The sequence below is a fragment of the Chiroxiphia lanceolata genome, chromosome 10, assembly GCF_009829145.1.
Source record: "Chiroxiphia lanceolata isolate bChiLan1 chromosome 10, bChiLan1.pri, whole genome shotgun sequence".
Taxonomy (NCBI): Eukaryota; Metazoa; Chordata; class Aves; order Passeriformes; family Pipridae; genus Chiroxiphia; species Chiroxiphia lanceolata.
In genome coordinates, this window is record NC_045646.1 from 1,592,794 (window position 1) to 1,610,427 (window position 17,634).

Consider the following 17,634-nt stretch of genomic DNA (forward strand, 5'->3'; position numbering starts at 1 on the left):
CGCACTTGGAGAACTCCCCGTGTGCGCACCGGGAATGCCCCGCGCGGGGATCAGGGTCGGGAATCCGCCGGGATTGGGTCGGGAGGAGCCTCCCCCATCCCCGGTTCCCCCGGTCCGTCCCGGCGGGTCCCGGCCCGGACGGCGCCTGCGCGGGGCCCCGGAAGGGGCGGGAGTGACCCGGGGCTGGAGCCGGGATTGGAGCCGGGATCGGGGCCGGGCTGGGACAGGAGCCGGGCTGGAGCTGCACTCGGGGCCATGCTGAGGGTGTTGAGAGCCGGGCTGGCCCTGGGCCGCCCGCGGCACCTCCAGGTACCACCCGAGGGGCCCCTCAGGAGGCGGCGGCCCCGCTGTGAGGGGCGGGAGGGGAAGGGGCCGGGCCGGGCCCGCCCGAACCGCCCGGCGGCTGCGGGACACGCGTGACCCGTCCCGTGGGATCGGGCACAGGGATGGGGGACACGGGACAGCGGGAATGTCAGCGGGGTTGGGATGTGGGGCTGGCGAGGAGGGGCCGTGCGGTGCGTCCGCGCTGGGGACAGTCCCGGGTGACCTGGAAAGGCCATTCGGCCTTAAGTGACCGGTGTGACACAGAGCGGAGGCCGTAGGGAAGCGGTTGGGAACTTTATCCATCGGCACAGCGAGTCACAGGAGCAGTTAGGGTGGGAAAAGACCTCCAGGATCTCCGAGCCCACCCTGTGCCCGATGCCCACCCTGTCCCCCAGCACTGAGTGTCCCCCAGAGCACTGAGTGCCACGGCCAGGCCTTCCTGGGACACCTCCAGGGATGGGGACTCCAGACCTCCCTGGGCAGCCCCTGCCAAGGCCTGACCACCCTTTCCAGGGAGAAATTCCTCCTGATATCCAACCTGAGCCTCCCCTGGCACAGCCTGAGGCTGTTTGCTCTTGTCCTGTCACTCGCTGCTGTGTTGGGTCAGCTCCTCACTAACCCACAACCTCCTCTTGCCCTCCAGCTGCTCCTGACCTCCTGCAGACACTGCTCCTCAGGGGTCCTTCCCAACGAGAGGATCCGCAACATCGGGATCTCGGCCCACATCGACTCCGGGAAGACGACGCTGACGGAGCGAATCCTGTTCTACACGGGCAGGATCGCGCAGATGCACGAGGTGCGGCTGCAGGGGAGCCCTGAAACCCTCCTGCTTCCCTGATAACCCTTTAAAAATTAGTGGAGGGCAAGGGGATTGAATCCCAGAATCACTGAGCTTGGAAAAACCCTCCAAGGTCATCGAATCCACCCCATGCCCCATCTCCACCTTGTCCCCCAGCCCAGAGCACTGAGTGCCACGGCCAGTCCTTCCTTGGGCACCTCCAGGGATGGGACATGCGTTCTTAGTAAACTCCTGGGACTACATTTTTTTTTAATTTCTTTTTTCCTAAGGTGAAAGGTAAGGATGGAGTTGGAGCTGTGATGGATTCCATGGAGCTGGAGCGACAGCGGGGCATCACCATCCAGTCTGCAGCCACTTACACCATGTGGAGAGACACCAACATCAACATCATTGACACCCCAGGTGAGGGAGCTGGGAACACCTGGGGGTTGCTGTTCCTCATGGGTACAGAGGACATGGTCCATCTCTGTGTTGTGACAGGACAATGTGGCGTGGATTCAAACTGACAGAGGGGGAATTTAGGTGAGATTTAATTCAGAAAGGAAGAAACCCTTCCCTGTGGGGCTGGGGAGGCCCTGGCACAGGTTGCTCAGAGAAGCTGTGGCTGCCCCCGGATCCCTGGAAGTGTCCAAGGCCAGGTTGGACGGGGCTTGGAGCAACCTGGGCTACTGGAAGGTGTCCCTGCCCATGGCAGGGGGTGGGATTGTATGAGCTTTAAGCTCCTTCCCACCCAAACCATTCCATGGTTCCATGATCAGCCACTCAAGCTGGGGTGACTCTGTGGCTGGAGGGTTTGACTCTGTTAGCTGTTGCTCCTTTCTGCACTCATTGATCATGATTAATGAGTTTTATTGTCCTTCAGGACACGTGGACTTCACCATTGAAGTGGAGAGGTCTCTGAGAGTCCTGGATGGAGCAATCCTGGTGCTCTGTGCTGTTGGAGGAGTCCAGTGCCAGACCATCACTGTGAACAGGCAGATGAAGAGGTACAATGTGCCCTTCCTGACCTTCATCAACAAACTGGACAGGATGGGCTCCAACCCAGCCAGGGCCGTGCAGCAACTCAGGTATTTACCAGTTAAAATGACTTGGGAAATAATTCTGAATACTCCCATGGCAGGGGAAGAATGTTGGAGAGGGTTCTCTTTGTAGCTGCAGTTTGGGGAATGCCTGACTTGGGGTCAGATCTTAATCTGACCCATAAGTCTCCAAAAACCCCAAATATTGGGGTCAGCCAAGACTTGCAGTGACCAAGAGCTGGGGGTTGATATTTACTTTGTTGATGGAATTAAATGTGGAGCCACCTGGAAAGCAGCCTTTTGGTTTTCCCTGGATCCTGGTAGCACATGTGCCGCTGGAATTCCAGCGGGGAGGTGATGGGGTGGTTTGGATGCCTGGAATCCTCCTTGCTCCTAATTTGATCTGTGAGATAACTCATTAATATGCATGAAGGGAGAAGCCTCTCCCCTAATCAAATAATCAATCTCAAACGAGTCTCCTCTGCCTTCTTTCCCAGGGGAGTTGCTCCCTGTTCTTGTTGGGATACAGAGGGCTGAGCCACCCTGGAAAACACCTGGGTGGTTTTTATCAGCACTGACAGATTCTTGGCACTGCCCAAAGGATGAAATCCAGGGATTTTGTGGGAGCGAGAGGTTGTTCAAAGACTACCTGGAGGAGACCCACAGAAACAACACTTTTCTTGAACTAATTTCTGTTTTCTCCCTCTTTCAGGTCCAAGTTGAAACACAATGCAGCTTTTGTCCAGATTCCAATTGGGCTGGAGGGAGACTTTAAAGGAATTATAGATCTTATTGAAGAAAAAGCCATTTATTTTGATGGGGCACTTGGGTGAGTTGTGGAACTTGCTCCTTTCTTGGCTGGAGCTGCTCTTTGCATGAGGAATTCCTCCTGCAGAGGTGAAACCCTGCTCTCTGGGAATATCAGGGTGGGGCTTGTGCCAGGGCTGAGCTCAGCCTCCAGCATTCCCATCCGCTGGCCCTGCAGGTGAGCTCTGGGATGGGTGGCTGCAGCAGGAGCTGGCTGGTGGGAAGGGGTGGTGGCCACACTTCCCACCCTGAGAAACAGGGAGACTTGCTCCATAACGGGATCTGACAGTGCACAGGTGGCTTCTGGGATGAAGATAAGATGTGGGTGGGGCTGTTGGACAGGTTGTCCTGCATCCTTCAAACTCCTGCCAGGAGTGGGAAGGAACCTTCTCCTGCCAAAGCGCCAAAGCTGATCCTCGTAGGGGATTTTTCCCGTTATCCGTGTCAACAGTGAGTTTTTCTTGGTCAGGCTGCTCATGGCAGTGATGGAAAGGTTGATCCACGTGGTCCATGCCCTGTGGGTGATGGTTTGTCCCTGTGTGTGCAGGCAGACCCTTCGTGTTGAGGAGGTCCCGGCCGAGCTGCGGGCGGAGGCTGCCGAGCGGCGCCGGGAGCTCATCGAGTGCGTCGCCAACGCCGACGATCAGCTCGGGGAGATGTTCTTGGAAGAGAAGATTCCCACGGCTGCTGAGTTAAAGGTACCTCCAGAGGGGTGCAGCTCCTTGCTCCAGGAGTGGAGATGCCCAGGGAAGCCAGGGAATCTCAGGCTCCTGAAGGTGCAGGGGGAGAGTTACCAGGGCTGTTTTCCAGCTTGCCATCAGAAGAGCGACGCTGAATAAGTCCTTTACCCCAGTCCTCGTGGGAAGTGCTCTGAAGAACAAAGGGGTGCAGCCACTGCTGGATGCTGTCCTGGAATACCTTCCCAATCCCTCTGAGGTGGAGAACTATGCTATTCTGAACCAGGGGTAAGGACAGCCAGGAGCAAACAAGAGTGTCCAAGGCCAGGTTGGACGGGGCTTGGAGCAACCTGGATGAGTGGAAGGTGTCCCTGCCCATGGCAGGGGATGGGACTAGGAGGCCTTCAAGGTCCTTTCCAACCCAAACTATTCCAGGATTCTATGGAATAGTTTCAAAGCTGTTTAATACGTAGCAGGAAACATCAAAAACAAGATCCAGGATCATTTACCATTTGTATTAAATAATGGCACCAGAATTTGGCACAAACTCCCAAAACTGAGAGCTCCTTTCCTCTGAGGGTTACCCTTTATACTGGTGTTATTAACACATTAAATGTGGAAAATGATTATGAGGTAGTTCATCAGAAATGATGGCAGCCCATCAAGCCTTCAGCCCCTTCCAGGGCTTGAGCACCCTTTCCAGGAAGAAATTCCTCCTGATGTCCAACCTGACCCTCCCCTGGCACAGCTTGAGGCCATTCCCTCTTGTCCTGTCCCTTGTTCCCTGGGAGAGAAGTCCAACAATTAGGTGTGAACCCCAACATAAAAGCCAGTAAAGAACCAATAGATGCTTAGAGGAGGCTCCTGTGTTGCCTCATAACCTCACCTCCCTCTCCATCCCTGTTTTTAAGGGATTCTGAGGATGGATCCAAGTTCCTGTTGAACTCTGCTCGTGATGATTCCCAACCTTTCATTGGCCTTGCCTTCAAACTGGAGGTGAGTCCACTGAGTTCCTTCCTAATGACTCACAGAGTGATTCCAAACAGATGAGACTGCCAAAGTTACGTAGAGCAAGCTTTAAAATCAGTTTATATTTAAATTCAGTTTAAACTTAACCTTTAAAAAACTGGTTCCCACCATAAAATCCACCAGTGTGTCCAACACTGCCAATTTGGAAGTTTAGAATGGGTCATGTCCCTCAAATATTTCATGGTTTTCTTAGTTAAATCTTAAACATCTGGGGGGCTTATGGGTTACTTCAGATACTTTCAGAGAAAAATCCTGGGTTTGAAAACAATGGAACAGGAGAGATTTGGAGAGAATAAAATGCACAATTTTAAGGAAACAAATTGTTTCTGCCTAAAGAGCAGCACTTGAGGTTTCTCGTTGCATGTCAATGTGTGTCTCTGTTAGGAAGTTTTGGGAGGGATGAAATGAGTTCAGAAAATTGCCAGGAAATGCCAAATTCCATCCCAGAGCCGAGGGAAAGCTGGGACTCTTAAAAACGTTTCGGTTACACTTCTAGTGTGGAAATTCAAACCAGAAACATTCAGTCAGTGCAGGTGATGCTTTCAGTAACAGTGCTCTTGGTTCCCAGAAGGATCATACGTGATTTTTTTTCCATGGATTTTGCTTCCAGGCTGGTAAATTCGGGCAGTTAACCTACATCAGAGTTTACCAGGGGATGCTGAAGAAGTCTGATTACATCTACAACACCAGGACTGGGAAGAGGGTGCGAGTGCAGAGGCTCATCCGGATGCACTCGGACAACATGGAGGTGAGTGATCCCTAGGGATGGACTCTGAGCCACTGTCTGACATTCCTGCAGTGGGCCAGGACTGCCTGGAACACAGCACATTGTTTGCTTCACACCCTTAAACTAGAACAAGTTGGCATCCAAGCCGAGCTCTCCCTTTTGTCCTTGGAATAAAGAGGTGGAAGATTTACAGAGCATTTTATCCCAGCTGGAATTTTAGAGGAGCTTAACGTCAAGCTTTAAAACACAGAATATATTTATGTGTCTTCTGTAAGCCAAGTGTAGTTTGTAGGTTATAGAATCATAGGAGAAATCCCAGAATGGTTTGGGTTGGAAGGATCTTAAAGCCCATCCAGTGCCACCCCCTGCCATGGGCAGGGACACCTTCCACGATCCCAGATTGCTCCAGGCCCTGTCCAGCCTGGCCTTGGACACTCCCAGGGATGGGGCAGCCACAGCTTCTCTTATCTCTCAGTGTTAACTAAACAGGAAACTTTTCTTTCCCCAGGATGTCAGTGAAGTTTATGCTGGAGACATCTGTGCCCTGTTTGGGATTGACTGTGCCAGCGGGGACACCTTCACTGATAAAACCAGCACTGCCATCTCCATGGTGAGTTCCCCTTTCCCTGAGGGCCTCAGGCACTGGCATTTACCAGGATTTTGCTGGGAAAGTTTGTAATCATCACCTCTTCCTTGGTGGCCACTGCAGGAATCCATCCACGTCCCCGATGCCGTCATTTCCGTGGCCATGAAGCCTTCCAACAAGGTAGGAGCCTGGGGATCCACATCTCCCCCTGGCTTCCCCTCCCTTTGCTGCTTTTTAGGATTTTATCCAGCTTAAATAAGGAACAGGCTAAAACAAGCACTGTTTGAAAGTGTTTTATCCACAATCCCTGAGATTATATCTCTGGATAACCCAGCGCGTGGCTGGGCTGGATGGTGTCACTCAGCCATAAATAAGGAGCATTTCTTTGACCTGAACTTGAAATTAAATCACAATGAATACATTAATAAACACAGTTAGAAGTGTTTCAGAAAATCACCTCAGAGAGCAGAAGTGCTCAGCAGTTGATAGGAAAAGTCGAGGCCTTTTTCGTGGATAATTTCTGGAATTTGAGCAAATCTCGTGTGTTTAATTGCATTTCAGAATGACTTTGACAAGTTTTCCAAAGGCCTGAACCGCTTCACGAGGGAAGATCCCACTTTTAGAGTCCACTTTGATGATGAGAGCAAGGAGACCATCGTTTCTGGGATGGGGGAGCTGCACCTGGAAATCTATGCCCAGGTAATTGGGAAAGCAGATTCCACTGCTTTTCACTGGTTTTCCAACCACGAATTCTCCTTCCTTTTCCTCCTCCTCTTTCTTCTTTCCAGCTGCTTTGGGAAGAGTTTAACTGTAAATCAAATTCTGCAGGTTCTTTCTCTCCATTTTAAAGGAAACTTCTGCCTGGAATATTTTCACTTCTTCAGTTCAAATCCATAAAAATGGATTAAACACTACACTTTGCTTTAGCAGCCTTTGCTTATAATTAATTACTAATTAATAATAATTAATTACTACAGAAAAATTCTGTGTTTCTGTGGTTTTAAATGTATCCTTCCATATAAAAGCTGATGCAGGGAGAAGGGAATAGTTACTTACAGTGATTAGTCTCATTCCAGTTGATGTCTGTATTTTAATTAACACAAGAGATGTGTCTGAAATGTTGACAGAACGAAGAAAAGATGCTTTTGTCTTGAAAAACTTAAACTTTAATAGAAAAATTAATGCTGTTCCCTTTCCCTGTGTAGATCTTAAAGTTGGATGCAGAATGACAGTGAACAATGTATAACATTAAAAAAAAACGAACAAAAAGCCCCCAAAAATCCATGAAAAACCCCTGGTTAACCCTGATTAAATTAATCCAATAATTTCCAAAGAATTGCTCTAATGGAACAACTCTGGGTTCTTTCCTGCAGCGAATGGAGAGGGAATATGGTTGTCCTTGCACCATGGGGAAGCCCAAAGTTGCCTTCAGGGAGAACATCTCTGCACCTGTGCCGTGAGTATTCCCTCTGGGAATTGTTTTAGTCGTTTCTTTGGATGCAGCATTTGATTAAGCAGCAGGGAAGAAAAGAAAAGATCAGATCCAAGCTCAAGGCACAGGAGAAGTTTAATTTATTGTCTTTGTACCCTGATTGTTTCTCCACCGCTTCCCCTCCTGTGCCCTCCCTCCAAATGCCTGCTGGAGCTCTGGAGCTGCTTCCAGGTGGGATCAGGGGGTCCCTCATCCTGAGGTGTGTCCGGGCTGGCGGCTCTCCCGTGTCACTTGGACACCATCCCGAGGGTGCCACAGCACTGTCATCTCCCAGGGAATGATCTCCTGTGGGAGTGACAACAGGGAACAAACTGGGCTTCCATTCTCTTGGTTAGTCAGGAATTTCCCTCCGTGGAAAACTCAGGAACCAAACCCACTGCAGGTGCCCCGAGTGAACCTGGCTGGAATTTAAAGCTGACCTTGGTTTAAATTTGAATTTAAAGCTGACCTTGGTTTAAATTTAAAGCTGAGCATCACCTTAGGAGTTACTCTTAACTCACAGTCTGTCTTCTCCAAACACACAGAAAAACTGGGAGAATCCATAGAATTCTGTTAATTTAAAACTTGAGAGTGCAGGGGCTTGGAAGCAGCGGAGCTGGAGCTGGGCGGGAGATCCCTGGGTGGTTTTTCCAGGAGGTTGCACAATCAGGAACTTCTCTTTCATGTTTTCTGTGTTTTCCTTATGAAAACACTTGCTCAGATCACAGAATTATGATGGGGAATGGCTCCAAGTGTGAATACTCTGCTGGGAACCAGTTTGTGCTGGGATAACTGGGATAGGTGAGGTCTCTTACTGGGCACCAGTGCTGTCCTCTGGCATGGGAGCATTCCCAGCCCCCTGGAATTCTGCTGAGCACTCCAGGATGCTGCTGCTTCCCTCGATCCCCGCCCAGTTTGGCACTGGGATCTCCCAGGAGGAAAGAGCTGTGAAGCACCAGTGTTTTGAAACCCCAGCCATTCCCAAGAAAGCCCAGAAACAGCTGGAAATTGCTGCTGTTGTGTCCTGGAATGCTGGGATGGACAGAGAAGGTGGCCCTGACCTCCCCCTCACCCACTTTGTCCACTCCACCATCTGTGTGCCTGAGCTAGAGGCTGCAGAGCTGCCAGGCTTCACACAACAACAAAAAAGGCTTTTTAGAAATCCATTATTTACCTGGGACACCATTTCGTGCAGCAGAACCACGTAGTCAAACTGCAGATATTCATCACTTCTCCTCTGGAAAAACAAGGTGAAAAGGGCTGAATTTGGGGCTTCTCCCCACCTACAGAGCAGTGAGTCAGTTCTCTTTGGTTACCCCAAGAATTCCCTGCTGTATTTCAGGTAAAACAGCTTTTTATAACCAGTAAAGCAGGTGGAGCTCAGTCATTGTGACAAAACAAAAAGGATCCTGATCTATGTTTTTGTCACTCCAAACTTGCACTGGAGAGATGAATGTGAGGCTTAAAACTCTGCTAATGCCTCCCTTAAAGAAATCAGATAAATATCAACTTCAGGAACTCCTTTGGGATGGGAACACCTACAAGGTGTCAGTTTAACCCAGATAATCCCAAATCAAATTGTCAGTAGGATAAGGACACACCCCAGAGGCCTCACAGGGATTCTGTGAGTGACAAAATATACACTGGCCTTTGGAATACACTGTTTTCCCATGTATTTTTCAGGGAAAAGGAACAGAATTCCCCAAGAGAGGTAGCAGCTGGGTTAATTTAATAGTTTTCTGTCTGCCTTGTCCTCGAATTTGTTAAAAAGGGGTTTAAAATCTTTGAACTCTTTCTGGTGCACAGCCCTGCAGCAGCTGTGAATTGCTCCAAGATGCCATCAGAGGGAGCAAAACATTCACAAATCCTGCTCCCTGAAGCAATTTGTCTCTCCTTCATCCCCAGCACTTCCTGGGAATTCACTGGCTGTTCTGAGTGGCAAAAACATTTGGGCTTTGGGTTCTCTAAATCCTGTTTCTTTATCTTGGCTCACATAAAAAATTGCCTCAGATTTAAAGCTGACCAGCCCTTTAGAGGTTATTCTTAACTCACAATATATTTTTTTTTCCAAACAGAGCAGAGGAATTAGGGAGAATCTATAGAATTCTATTAATTTACAAATCAAACCCAAAGGATTTGGCTGTGACAGTAAGTTTTGTGAAAGCAAAGTGCTTTCTCTCACTTAAGCCTGTTCCAGGCAAGGAGTCTGTCAGGCCTGGTGGTGGCAATTAATGACTCAATTAATGTCAGGAGCTACAGTGAGATTTGCCAGGTTTTGATTCCTGAGCTTAGGGCAGATCCAGGTGTGCTCAAGATAAACCCATCCCTTGTAACCACCCAGACATAAAACAGGAAATATTTTATTCTGGAATATTCTGTTCCCTTTCTCCCTCGTGTTCCCCTTTTGTCTTCCTCAATTCAGGTTTCTCACCATAAACTCAATTGATGCTCATCATGATAAGGGAAGTCCAAGAGCTTCAGTAAAAATCCCTTTTAGGTTCTCTCCCCTAACTGCTGTTTGATTAGAGGGAAGGGGTAGTGGAACAAAATTCAAACACTGGACTGGATTCTTAAAACCAAACCAGAGCAGGATGTTCAGACATAACTGAGGTTTCCTGAATGTGGATTTTTAAGAATGTGGATCCAGCTCTGCTCTAGTCCCTGCTCAGCTCCTGAACACTATTTTTCTTGCAGAGCATTGAGAGCCAAGGCCAGGTTGGAATATATGTCAGGGGAAAGAAGTGGAGGAGAACACCCTGAGAGTGTCCCAGGCCAGGTTGGACGGGGCTTGGAGCAACCTGGGCTGGTGGAAGGTGTCCCTGCCCATGGCAGGGGGTGGCACTGGATAGGCTTTAAGGTCCCTTCCCACCCAAACCACCCTGGAATTCTGTGACTGATGGAGACTTACCACCTGCTTCACATGTTTGATTTGGGCCAGCTGGAGCTGGGTGTTTTCTGTGGAATTCTGCCACACCAGGTACCCCGAGGCGACCCAGGCGAGCAGGTGGAGGGGCTCCAGCTCTGGGGGCACGTGGCCGTGGCTGTCTGGGAAACAAAACAATTCCTGGGGGTTAAACAAGAGCCAGCAACAGAACTTCATCACCTGGTGCTAAAAAGTCACTCCCTTCCATGTCACAAAACCTTCCACGGGATCTTGGAAGAGCTGCTCCATCCCCGCAGTGATTCCTCCTGTGGAATCACAGCGTGGTTTGGCTTGGAAGGGACCTTGAAGTTCACCTTCCACTAGCCAAGGTTGCTCCAAGCCTCGTCCAGCCTAGCCTTGGACACCTCCAGGGTGTTGTTCTCCACTTTTTTCCCCTGACATATCAAGTTTTCAAGGCTCTGAAGTCAGAGCAGCCCCTCGTTGTGCAGTCAGGGTGTGGGATGTGCTGTGCCAAGGACAGCTCAGAGGGAGCAGGCAGAGGTGACAGTGGCAGGTGGTTCTGCAGAACAGCCACATGCAAATCAGGCCTCAATTCTGGATTTCAGGAATCAGAATAAATTGAGTAGCTGTAACTGAGAGACCCCCAGACAGAGAAAGGGAAGCAGCACGTGTTCAGAGCAGGGGGGAGGCCTGATCCTTCTCCCCCAGCCCCATCCTTGTACCTGGAATGTTCTCTGCCACAAGCTCTTTTTCCAGGCTCCTGATTCGAGTGTAGAACATGTGATCTGCTTCCTCTGTGCTCTTTAGTTCTCCTTCAAGTGTGAACTGCACATCTGGAGCAATGTTTTTGTTGCCCAGATGATACAGAACCTCAGCAGTGCAGTTAACAGTACTGTCCTGTCACAGAGTTAATTATGTGCATTAATATTTCATTAAGTACATGTATAATGTGGGTAATTTGCACTTCTAACATGTCTTTTTTTTTGGACTTGCTGTTTTCTCTGAGTCTGGCCCAGAGAGATTTGTGATTATTTAAGACAAGGTTAAATTCACGGTTTATCTGTGAATGCATAAAGGTGATTTGCTTTCTGCAGTGATGGGAAGGGCAGTGGGTGGGGTGCAGAATGTCCCTTGTGCTGTTCACTTGGAGCTGAGTGACACTGAAATGTCCTTGTCATCCCTCCAGCACTGTCTGGTGCTGGAGTGGAAGGTACCACATGGGCAGGGCTTTTATGGTGGTAAAATTTAGCCTTTTTTTACCTGATTTGCAGGATAGAAAATCAGAAACATGATTCCAAATATGATTAGTTGGTGTGTCCCCTGGCCTGAGCCAGAACAGTGGCATCAAGTGAGTTTATGACACATCAGTGCTGCCAAGCTCTGCCCTCAGAGTGTTTGATTAAATCAACCTGAACTCACTTTGTCCAGGACATCTTCCAGCTCCAGTTCCAGGCAGTACTTGTGCCCAACATCCTTGATGTCCTAAGAAAGGGAAAACATTGAGGCTGTTTATTTTGTCAAATGTTGAATGACTTTGCATGGTGGACAAGATCAGAGAATCATGGGATGGTTTGGATTGGGAGGGAATTTAAAACTCATCCAGTCCCACCCCCTGCCATGGGCAGGGACACCTTCCACTAGCCCAGGTTGCTCCAACCTGGCCTTGGACACTTCCAGGGATGGGGCAGCCACAGCTTCTCTGGGCAGCCTGTGCCAGGGCCTCCCCACCCTCATTTCTAGCCCTGAATACCCCTGAATTAACATTTTGGGGCTCCCCATGTGATTCCATCCAGCAATGTGCTGCTGGTTAAATACTCAGGTGGGAGTGCTCAGTGACTCCTCAAATGAAGTCCCTTTTGCAGTTCATTATGAATCATGTCATGGAGGTTTTTGGCTGTAATGACTGAAGGGAGTGGGGGGGTTGCTGTGCCCCTGTTTTGGGGTTTTGTGCCCTGTTCTCACAGGTGGGGTTTGCTGTGCCCTGTTCTCATGGGTTTCCCTGTAACCCAGCCCAGGTGAGCAGCGAGGTGTGTCCTGGCAGCCGAGCACCCTCCTCCCTCCTGAGTGTCCTTGGGAGGTTCTCCGGGCCCGATGCCATCGTGGGAACAGCACGGGGTGTATTCCACCTTCCCAGCCTGCCCGACTGCTGCCAGCCCCCGGGCTGTTCGGGACACACCGATCCTGCCGTGCCCCCCAAACGTGGGTGGGCAGAGGCGCGGTGACACAGAATCCCAGGATAGCGGGGGTTGGAGGGGACCTCGGGGGAGCGGGTGGCACAGGGACGCTCCGGGTGGGACTGGGGTGTCTCCAGAGAGGAGACTCCACGCCCTCCCTGGGCAGCTGTCCCCGAGCTCCGGCGCCCTCCTGGAGGGCAGTTCTCGGGGGTTTAATTGCCGCCCCTCGCTCCCGGTGCCGCTCTCACCTGGGTGCGCGCCCGGCGCAGCTCCCGCAGCCGCGGCGCCCGCGCGGGGCCGCCCCGCCGGTACCGCAGGAACGCCACGGCCACGGCGGCGGCACGGCGGGCTGGGAACTGGGCCGGGGGCAGCTCCATGGCCACGGCCCGGCCCGCTGGGAACTGGGCCGGGGGCAGCTCCACGGCCACGCAGCTTCCTCCGCCCGCAGGAAGGCACCGGCACGGGGAGGGACCGCGGGCGGCGGGTCCCGCCCCGGGGAGCGGGCGGGGACGGCGCTGATGCTGCCGAGAGAACGCGGACTGGCTGGAGGGAATGAAGGTTTTAACTGCGAACAGGGTTAGGTGGGATAGTGGGGAGAAATCCTTCCCTGTGGGGAACAGGCACAGGTTGCCCGGAAGAAGCTGTGGCTGCCCCAGCCCTGGAAGTGTCCAAGGCCAGGTTGGAGCAACCTGGGCTAGTGGAAGGTGTCCCTGCCCGTGGCAGGGGTGGACTCCATAACCTTTACATTCCCTTCCAACCCAAAGCAGTCTGGGGTTCTATGAACTGCAGAATGGGAATTTTTCCCTGGGGTTGCAGCAGGCTCATGTGTTCGGGGTGTTGTTTGTTTTCAGGTTTGAGTTCACCCACAAGAAGCAGACAGGAGGAGCAGGCCAGTACGGCAAAGTCATCGGGGTGCTGGAGCCCCTGGATCCCGAGGACTACACCAAAGTAGAGTTTGAAGACAGAACCGTTGGCACAAATATTCCCAAACAATTCGTGCCCGCTGTGGAAAAGGTACAAACCATTTGTGTGTACAGCAAATACTGATTTTTGTGTTTTCTTGCCATATCACCCACATTTGCTGTGCTGGCCTTGCCACCGGCAAGGGGGCTTTTCCGGTTTCTTCAGTGGAAACAGAATCATTTGTGTGGTTTTACTTCATATCTCACATTCCTGGGGTTTCCACTACCTTTAGAAGCTGCTGTGTTTGCTTTGGTGGTGTGTGCTGGCTCTGTTTCCCTGGCAGTGCCTCCTTTCCTTGCTCACAGTCCAACAAGCCTCCTGCTCAATCTGCTTCTTACTGGCCCTTCTGCTTTTGGTTGTGGCCCCACAATTCTCATCTCTAACCCCAAAATATGGGACTTTTTCTGTGACTTCTCTGAGGCCAGTTATGTAGGAAGCTGCAATTAAGCTGCATTTCCTGCCTGAATTCCCAATTCATCTCTGAATTCCTTTTCCATCTCTGTGACTGTCTCTCTGTAAGATTTGTCACAGACTATTTTAATTAGCCTGCCATTATCTTGGAATTCCTATGATAACTCAGAATAATTCCTTCATTATTCTGTGATGCAACACTTGAAGACTTCTGCAAAATCCTGAAAAAAACACGCAGCCTTAAAGGAATCTTGTTCTCCAGGCAGGAGCTCTTTCCACACAAAGCATTCTTTGGGGTTTTGGCCATGCAGTCCCTTAGAAAGCCAAATCCTGGGGGTGGTTTTCCTTGTTCCTTGGTTTTTTAGTTTTTTTAAAAAGTATCAGTATCCAACTGAGGTGCCAAAGACTGACAGCACAGAGGTTCCAGATTCCTGGTGCTGATTTGGAGCTGTTGTTCCAGGGATTCCGGGATGCCTGCGAGAAGGGTCTGGTGTCCGGGCACAAGATCTCCGGGATCAGGTTCGTCCTGGAGGATGGTGCCCATCACATGGTGGACTCCAACGAGATCTCCTTCATTAGGGCAGGAGAAGGAGCCCTAAAACAAGGTAGGAGCTCCTTGCTTGGATGTGTCCTGGCTGTTATTGCTGGGGCTGAATTTAACAGCCTCGTTTCTGTAGGTTCTTTTGTTATTTGGGGTATCCATCCACCTATCCATCCATCCATCCAAAGTTTGGCCACTTGTGTAGAGCACAGTGTAAGAGTTTATGGAATTTTTGAGGGAGGCACAGCAGTTCTTGTGGTTCTGTGAAAGAGATCCTGTTTTGCTGGAATCCAGTACAGAAACACCAGCAGCACCATCCTTACAGGGTAGGAAGAGAACATTTGGTCAAACTGTGCCTTTTTTAGGAAAAATGTCTTCACTGGAGGAGTGGTGAAGCACTGGGACAGGGAATTGGTGGAGTCACAATCCCTGGAATTGCTCCTGGATGTGGCACTTCACAACATGGTTTAGGGTCAGAGGTTGGATTTGATGACTTTGCAGGTCTTTTCCAACCTTAATGACTGTGATTATGGTGTCAGGAATAACAGGCTGGGGAGCTGGAATTCCACAGAGCTGCTTGTTTTCCCTCGCTGTCGTAGGAAACACTTGGCATTACCACGAACCATTTGTTGCTGTGCGTGGCAGTATCTGAACTTACCCCAGGCTTGTGATGCTGGATTGTTTCTCCCGCTGTTTTTCCCAGCCATGGAAAACGCCACGGTGCGAATCATTGAGCCCATCATGGCCGTGGAGGTGATGGCTCCCACAGAATTCCAGGGAGCTGTCATAGCTGGGATCAACCGGCGCCACGGGGTCATCACGGGGCAGGACGGGGCAGAGGGCTACTTCACCCTCTATGCTGAGGTTTGTGCTGTTCCCAGCTCTTCCTTTCCTCCTGTTGCCTTTTGACTCCATCACTGTTTTCCTTAGTTTCTGTGGATAGACTTGGAACCAGGTTGACTCGTTTTCCTTGTTCCCTTTCTTATGTCCCTTCTAAAAACGTGTGTTTTCCTGTTGGGTGGTGGGAGGGAAAATCATCTCGGCAAAGCCTTGGCTTTGGGCTGCTCTGCATCCCTTCTGCTTCCTAAACTGAGGAATTTAATTAGAGCTCCAGTCTGGAGTTATCTCAAACCTTGTGATCTCTGGATGACACAGCCCTGAATCCAGGATGTTCCAGTTCCTGGTGCATTCAGACTCTCAGATTTTTCAAGTTTCCTTGCAAGTATAAATCAGTTAAAATAACAAGTACTTTACAACACCAGCTCATTCAATCCGAGCTTTTTACAGGCAGCACTGACTCTTTGTGTCAGAATTGGGATCAATTAGGTGGTGACTCAAAGTTGATGGAAAAAGTGTTTTGTTTTTACCAGCCTGTGTTGGGATTTCAGGTGCCACTGAACGATATGTTTGGATATGCCACCGAGCTGAGGTCCTGCACAGAGGTGAGTCCTCCACGTCCTTTTTGCTTAAACGTGTTTATTTCTCTAAATTTGGGCTACTTTGCATCATTGCATCCATAGCACCTGCGGCAGGGAAGGAGATAAAAACCAAACCCAGAGCTGGGTCGTTCCTGCTCGAAAAATTCATCCATGCTTTGGGTTTTGTTTGTGTGGGATTGTGAAGGATTCTTGGGTGTGACCTTCTGCTCAGCACGGTTACACGTGTCCCATCCTCACGTGGACTTTCTTTTCCCAATTTTACAGGGAAAGGGGGAATATACCATGGAATACTCCAGATACCACCCGTGTTCACCCAGCACTCAGGAAGAAATAATCAACAAATACCTGGAAGCAACGGGGCGACTTCCTGCCAAAAAGGGCAAAGCCAAGAGCTGATCTGACTCCTCTGGAGTCCTTTGAACAGTTTTTCCCAATCTCCTCCAACAGCTCAGTTTTCCAAGCCATGGAAGCAGAGAAGGCTGGCTGGGGAAGGCAGGCTGCAGTGGGATTTGGACTTGGAATTTTGTCATCATACCCTTCCTCTGTGGAATTCTCAGGAGCCACCAGAGGATCACAGTGGAATTGTTCACGTGTAAATGCTGTCCTTAACCAAATAGATGTTAAAACACGGCTGATAATTGGTCTTGAAATTCATCTTAATTAAGTTCTATTAAAATAATTGTATTTTTTACTTTGATACATCATTATTGTGTAATTAGGTTTGGGAAGTTTGAAAACGTTGAGGCAGCAGAGTCGGGTAGGAGCTGCTGGACAGGCACAGGGAGTGAGTTGTCAGCCCACACTGAGCACATCTCACAGGATGCTCCCAGCTTCCCTCCAGGGAAAAATGCCACTTTTCCCTCCAAATCCTCCAGAAATGGCACAGGATCCTCCAAAGTCTCCACCCACTGGGCAAAGCCATCGCTCAGTGCCACTGCCCTGGCACCAAATCTGCTTTTCACTGGTGGCACAACAGAGTTGAGAAGGGTGTTGGTGGGAGTTAACTCTTCCCAAAGCTGGGAACAACCTGGAATTCCTGTATGGGCTTGTGATGTGGATTCATTGTGTGGGCTTGACTTTGGCTCTCTGTTAGAAAACCAAACCAGAGCTTTCTCTTCCCAGAATCTCCCAATCCCGAGGGCGTGTCCAGCCATGCTCAGCGCAGGAATCAGTTGACTGAAATCTTGCTGACTCATTGCAGAGACAAAACAAGGACCCTGGAGTTCCTTGGGAAGGAGGAGATATTCCCATAATTCTGTATTTTTTTAATGACTCCCAGAAGGTCCATGTTGAAGTGTCTCTCTCCCTTCCTGACCTCCTCAGCTTAACAGACTTCCAGTAAACGGGGATGAAGTTCCAGTCCAAACCCAGCGACATTCCTGGCACAGGACTGGGGCTGATGGTTCCCAGACACAGCCAGGAGTGCAGCAGCCAGGCTTCTCCACAGCCCTCATGGGAAGACAGGGAAAAGGACTTATTTTGACCTTGGGAACAGGTTTGTGAGCACATGGAGGTGCTAACAGGGCTCAGGCTGGGGTGCTGTATCCATGTGGTGTATCCCTGTGTATTGCTCTGGGACAAATCCCCAATTCCCCCCCATCCACAGCTTTGTTGTTGTCAACTGCTCAGCTGGAATTGATTTCTAGAAAAGCCCTGCAGGTCCTCAGACATTGGGAGATTTTCTTGAACAACCTTTTACCAAAATTCAGGGTTGTCTTATGAAAGCAGTGTGGAAACAGGAAAGGAACGGGGTGGTTGGGATTTTATTTATGTTTATGGTTTT

General features: G+C 50.2%; 2 protein-coding genes across 4 annotated transcripts; one reads left to right on the plus strand and one right to left on the minus strand.

Moving 5' to 3' along the window:
• The first annotated feature begins 188 nt into the window (after positions 1–188).
• On the plus strand, positions 189–16,545 carry GFM1 (G elongation factor mitochondrial 1). The gene is made up of 18 exons (XM_032697816.1): positions 189–309; positions 968–1,120; positions 1,393–1,525; positions 1,986–2,190; positions 2,855–2,971; positions 3,497–3,647; positions 3,760–3,914; positions 4,538–4,622; positions 5,266–5,403; positions 5,891–5,992; positions 6,092–6,148; positions 6,530–6,667; positions 7,342–7,424; positions 13,349–13,511; positions 14,332–14,476; positions 15,116–15,276; positions 15,801–15,854; positions 16,116–16,545. The coding sequence occupies exons 1-18, from the start codon at positions 256–258 to the stop codon at positions 16,245–16,247; spliced, it is 2,226 nt and encodes a 741-aa protein (XP_032553707.1). The 5' UTR covers positions 189–255; the 3' UTR covers positions 16,248–16,545.
• On the minus strand, positions 7,100–12,874 carry LXN (latexin). Of its 3 annotated transcripts, XM_032697819.1 has the most exons (6): positions 12,746–12,874; positions 11,743–11,805; positions 11,046–11,220; positions 10,348–10,484; positions 8,614–8,676; positions 7,100–7,745 (listed from the first exon to the last, which is right to left on the minus strand). In XM_032697819.1, the coding sequence occupies exons 1-6, from the start codon at positions 12,872–12,874 to the stop codon at positions 7,650–7,652; spliced, it is 663 nt and encodes a 220-aa protein (XP_032553710.1). In that variant the 3' UTR covers positions 7,100–7,649. The 3 variants fall into 3 exon arrangements, with proteins under 3 accessions (XP_032553710.1, XP_032553708.1, XP_032553711.1); XM_032697817.1 differs by lacking the exon at positions 7,100–7,745 and having other exon boundaries at positions 7,756–8,676; XM_032697820.1 differs by lacking the exons at positions 7,100–7,745; positions 10,348–10,484; positions 11,046–11,220 and having other exon boundaries at positions 7,756–8,676.
• Positions 16,546–17,634: the final 1,089 nt, after the last annotated feature.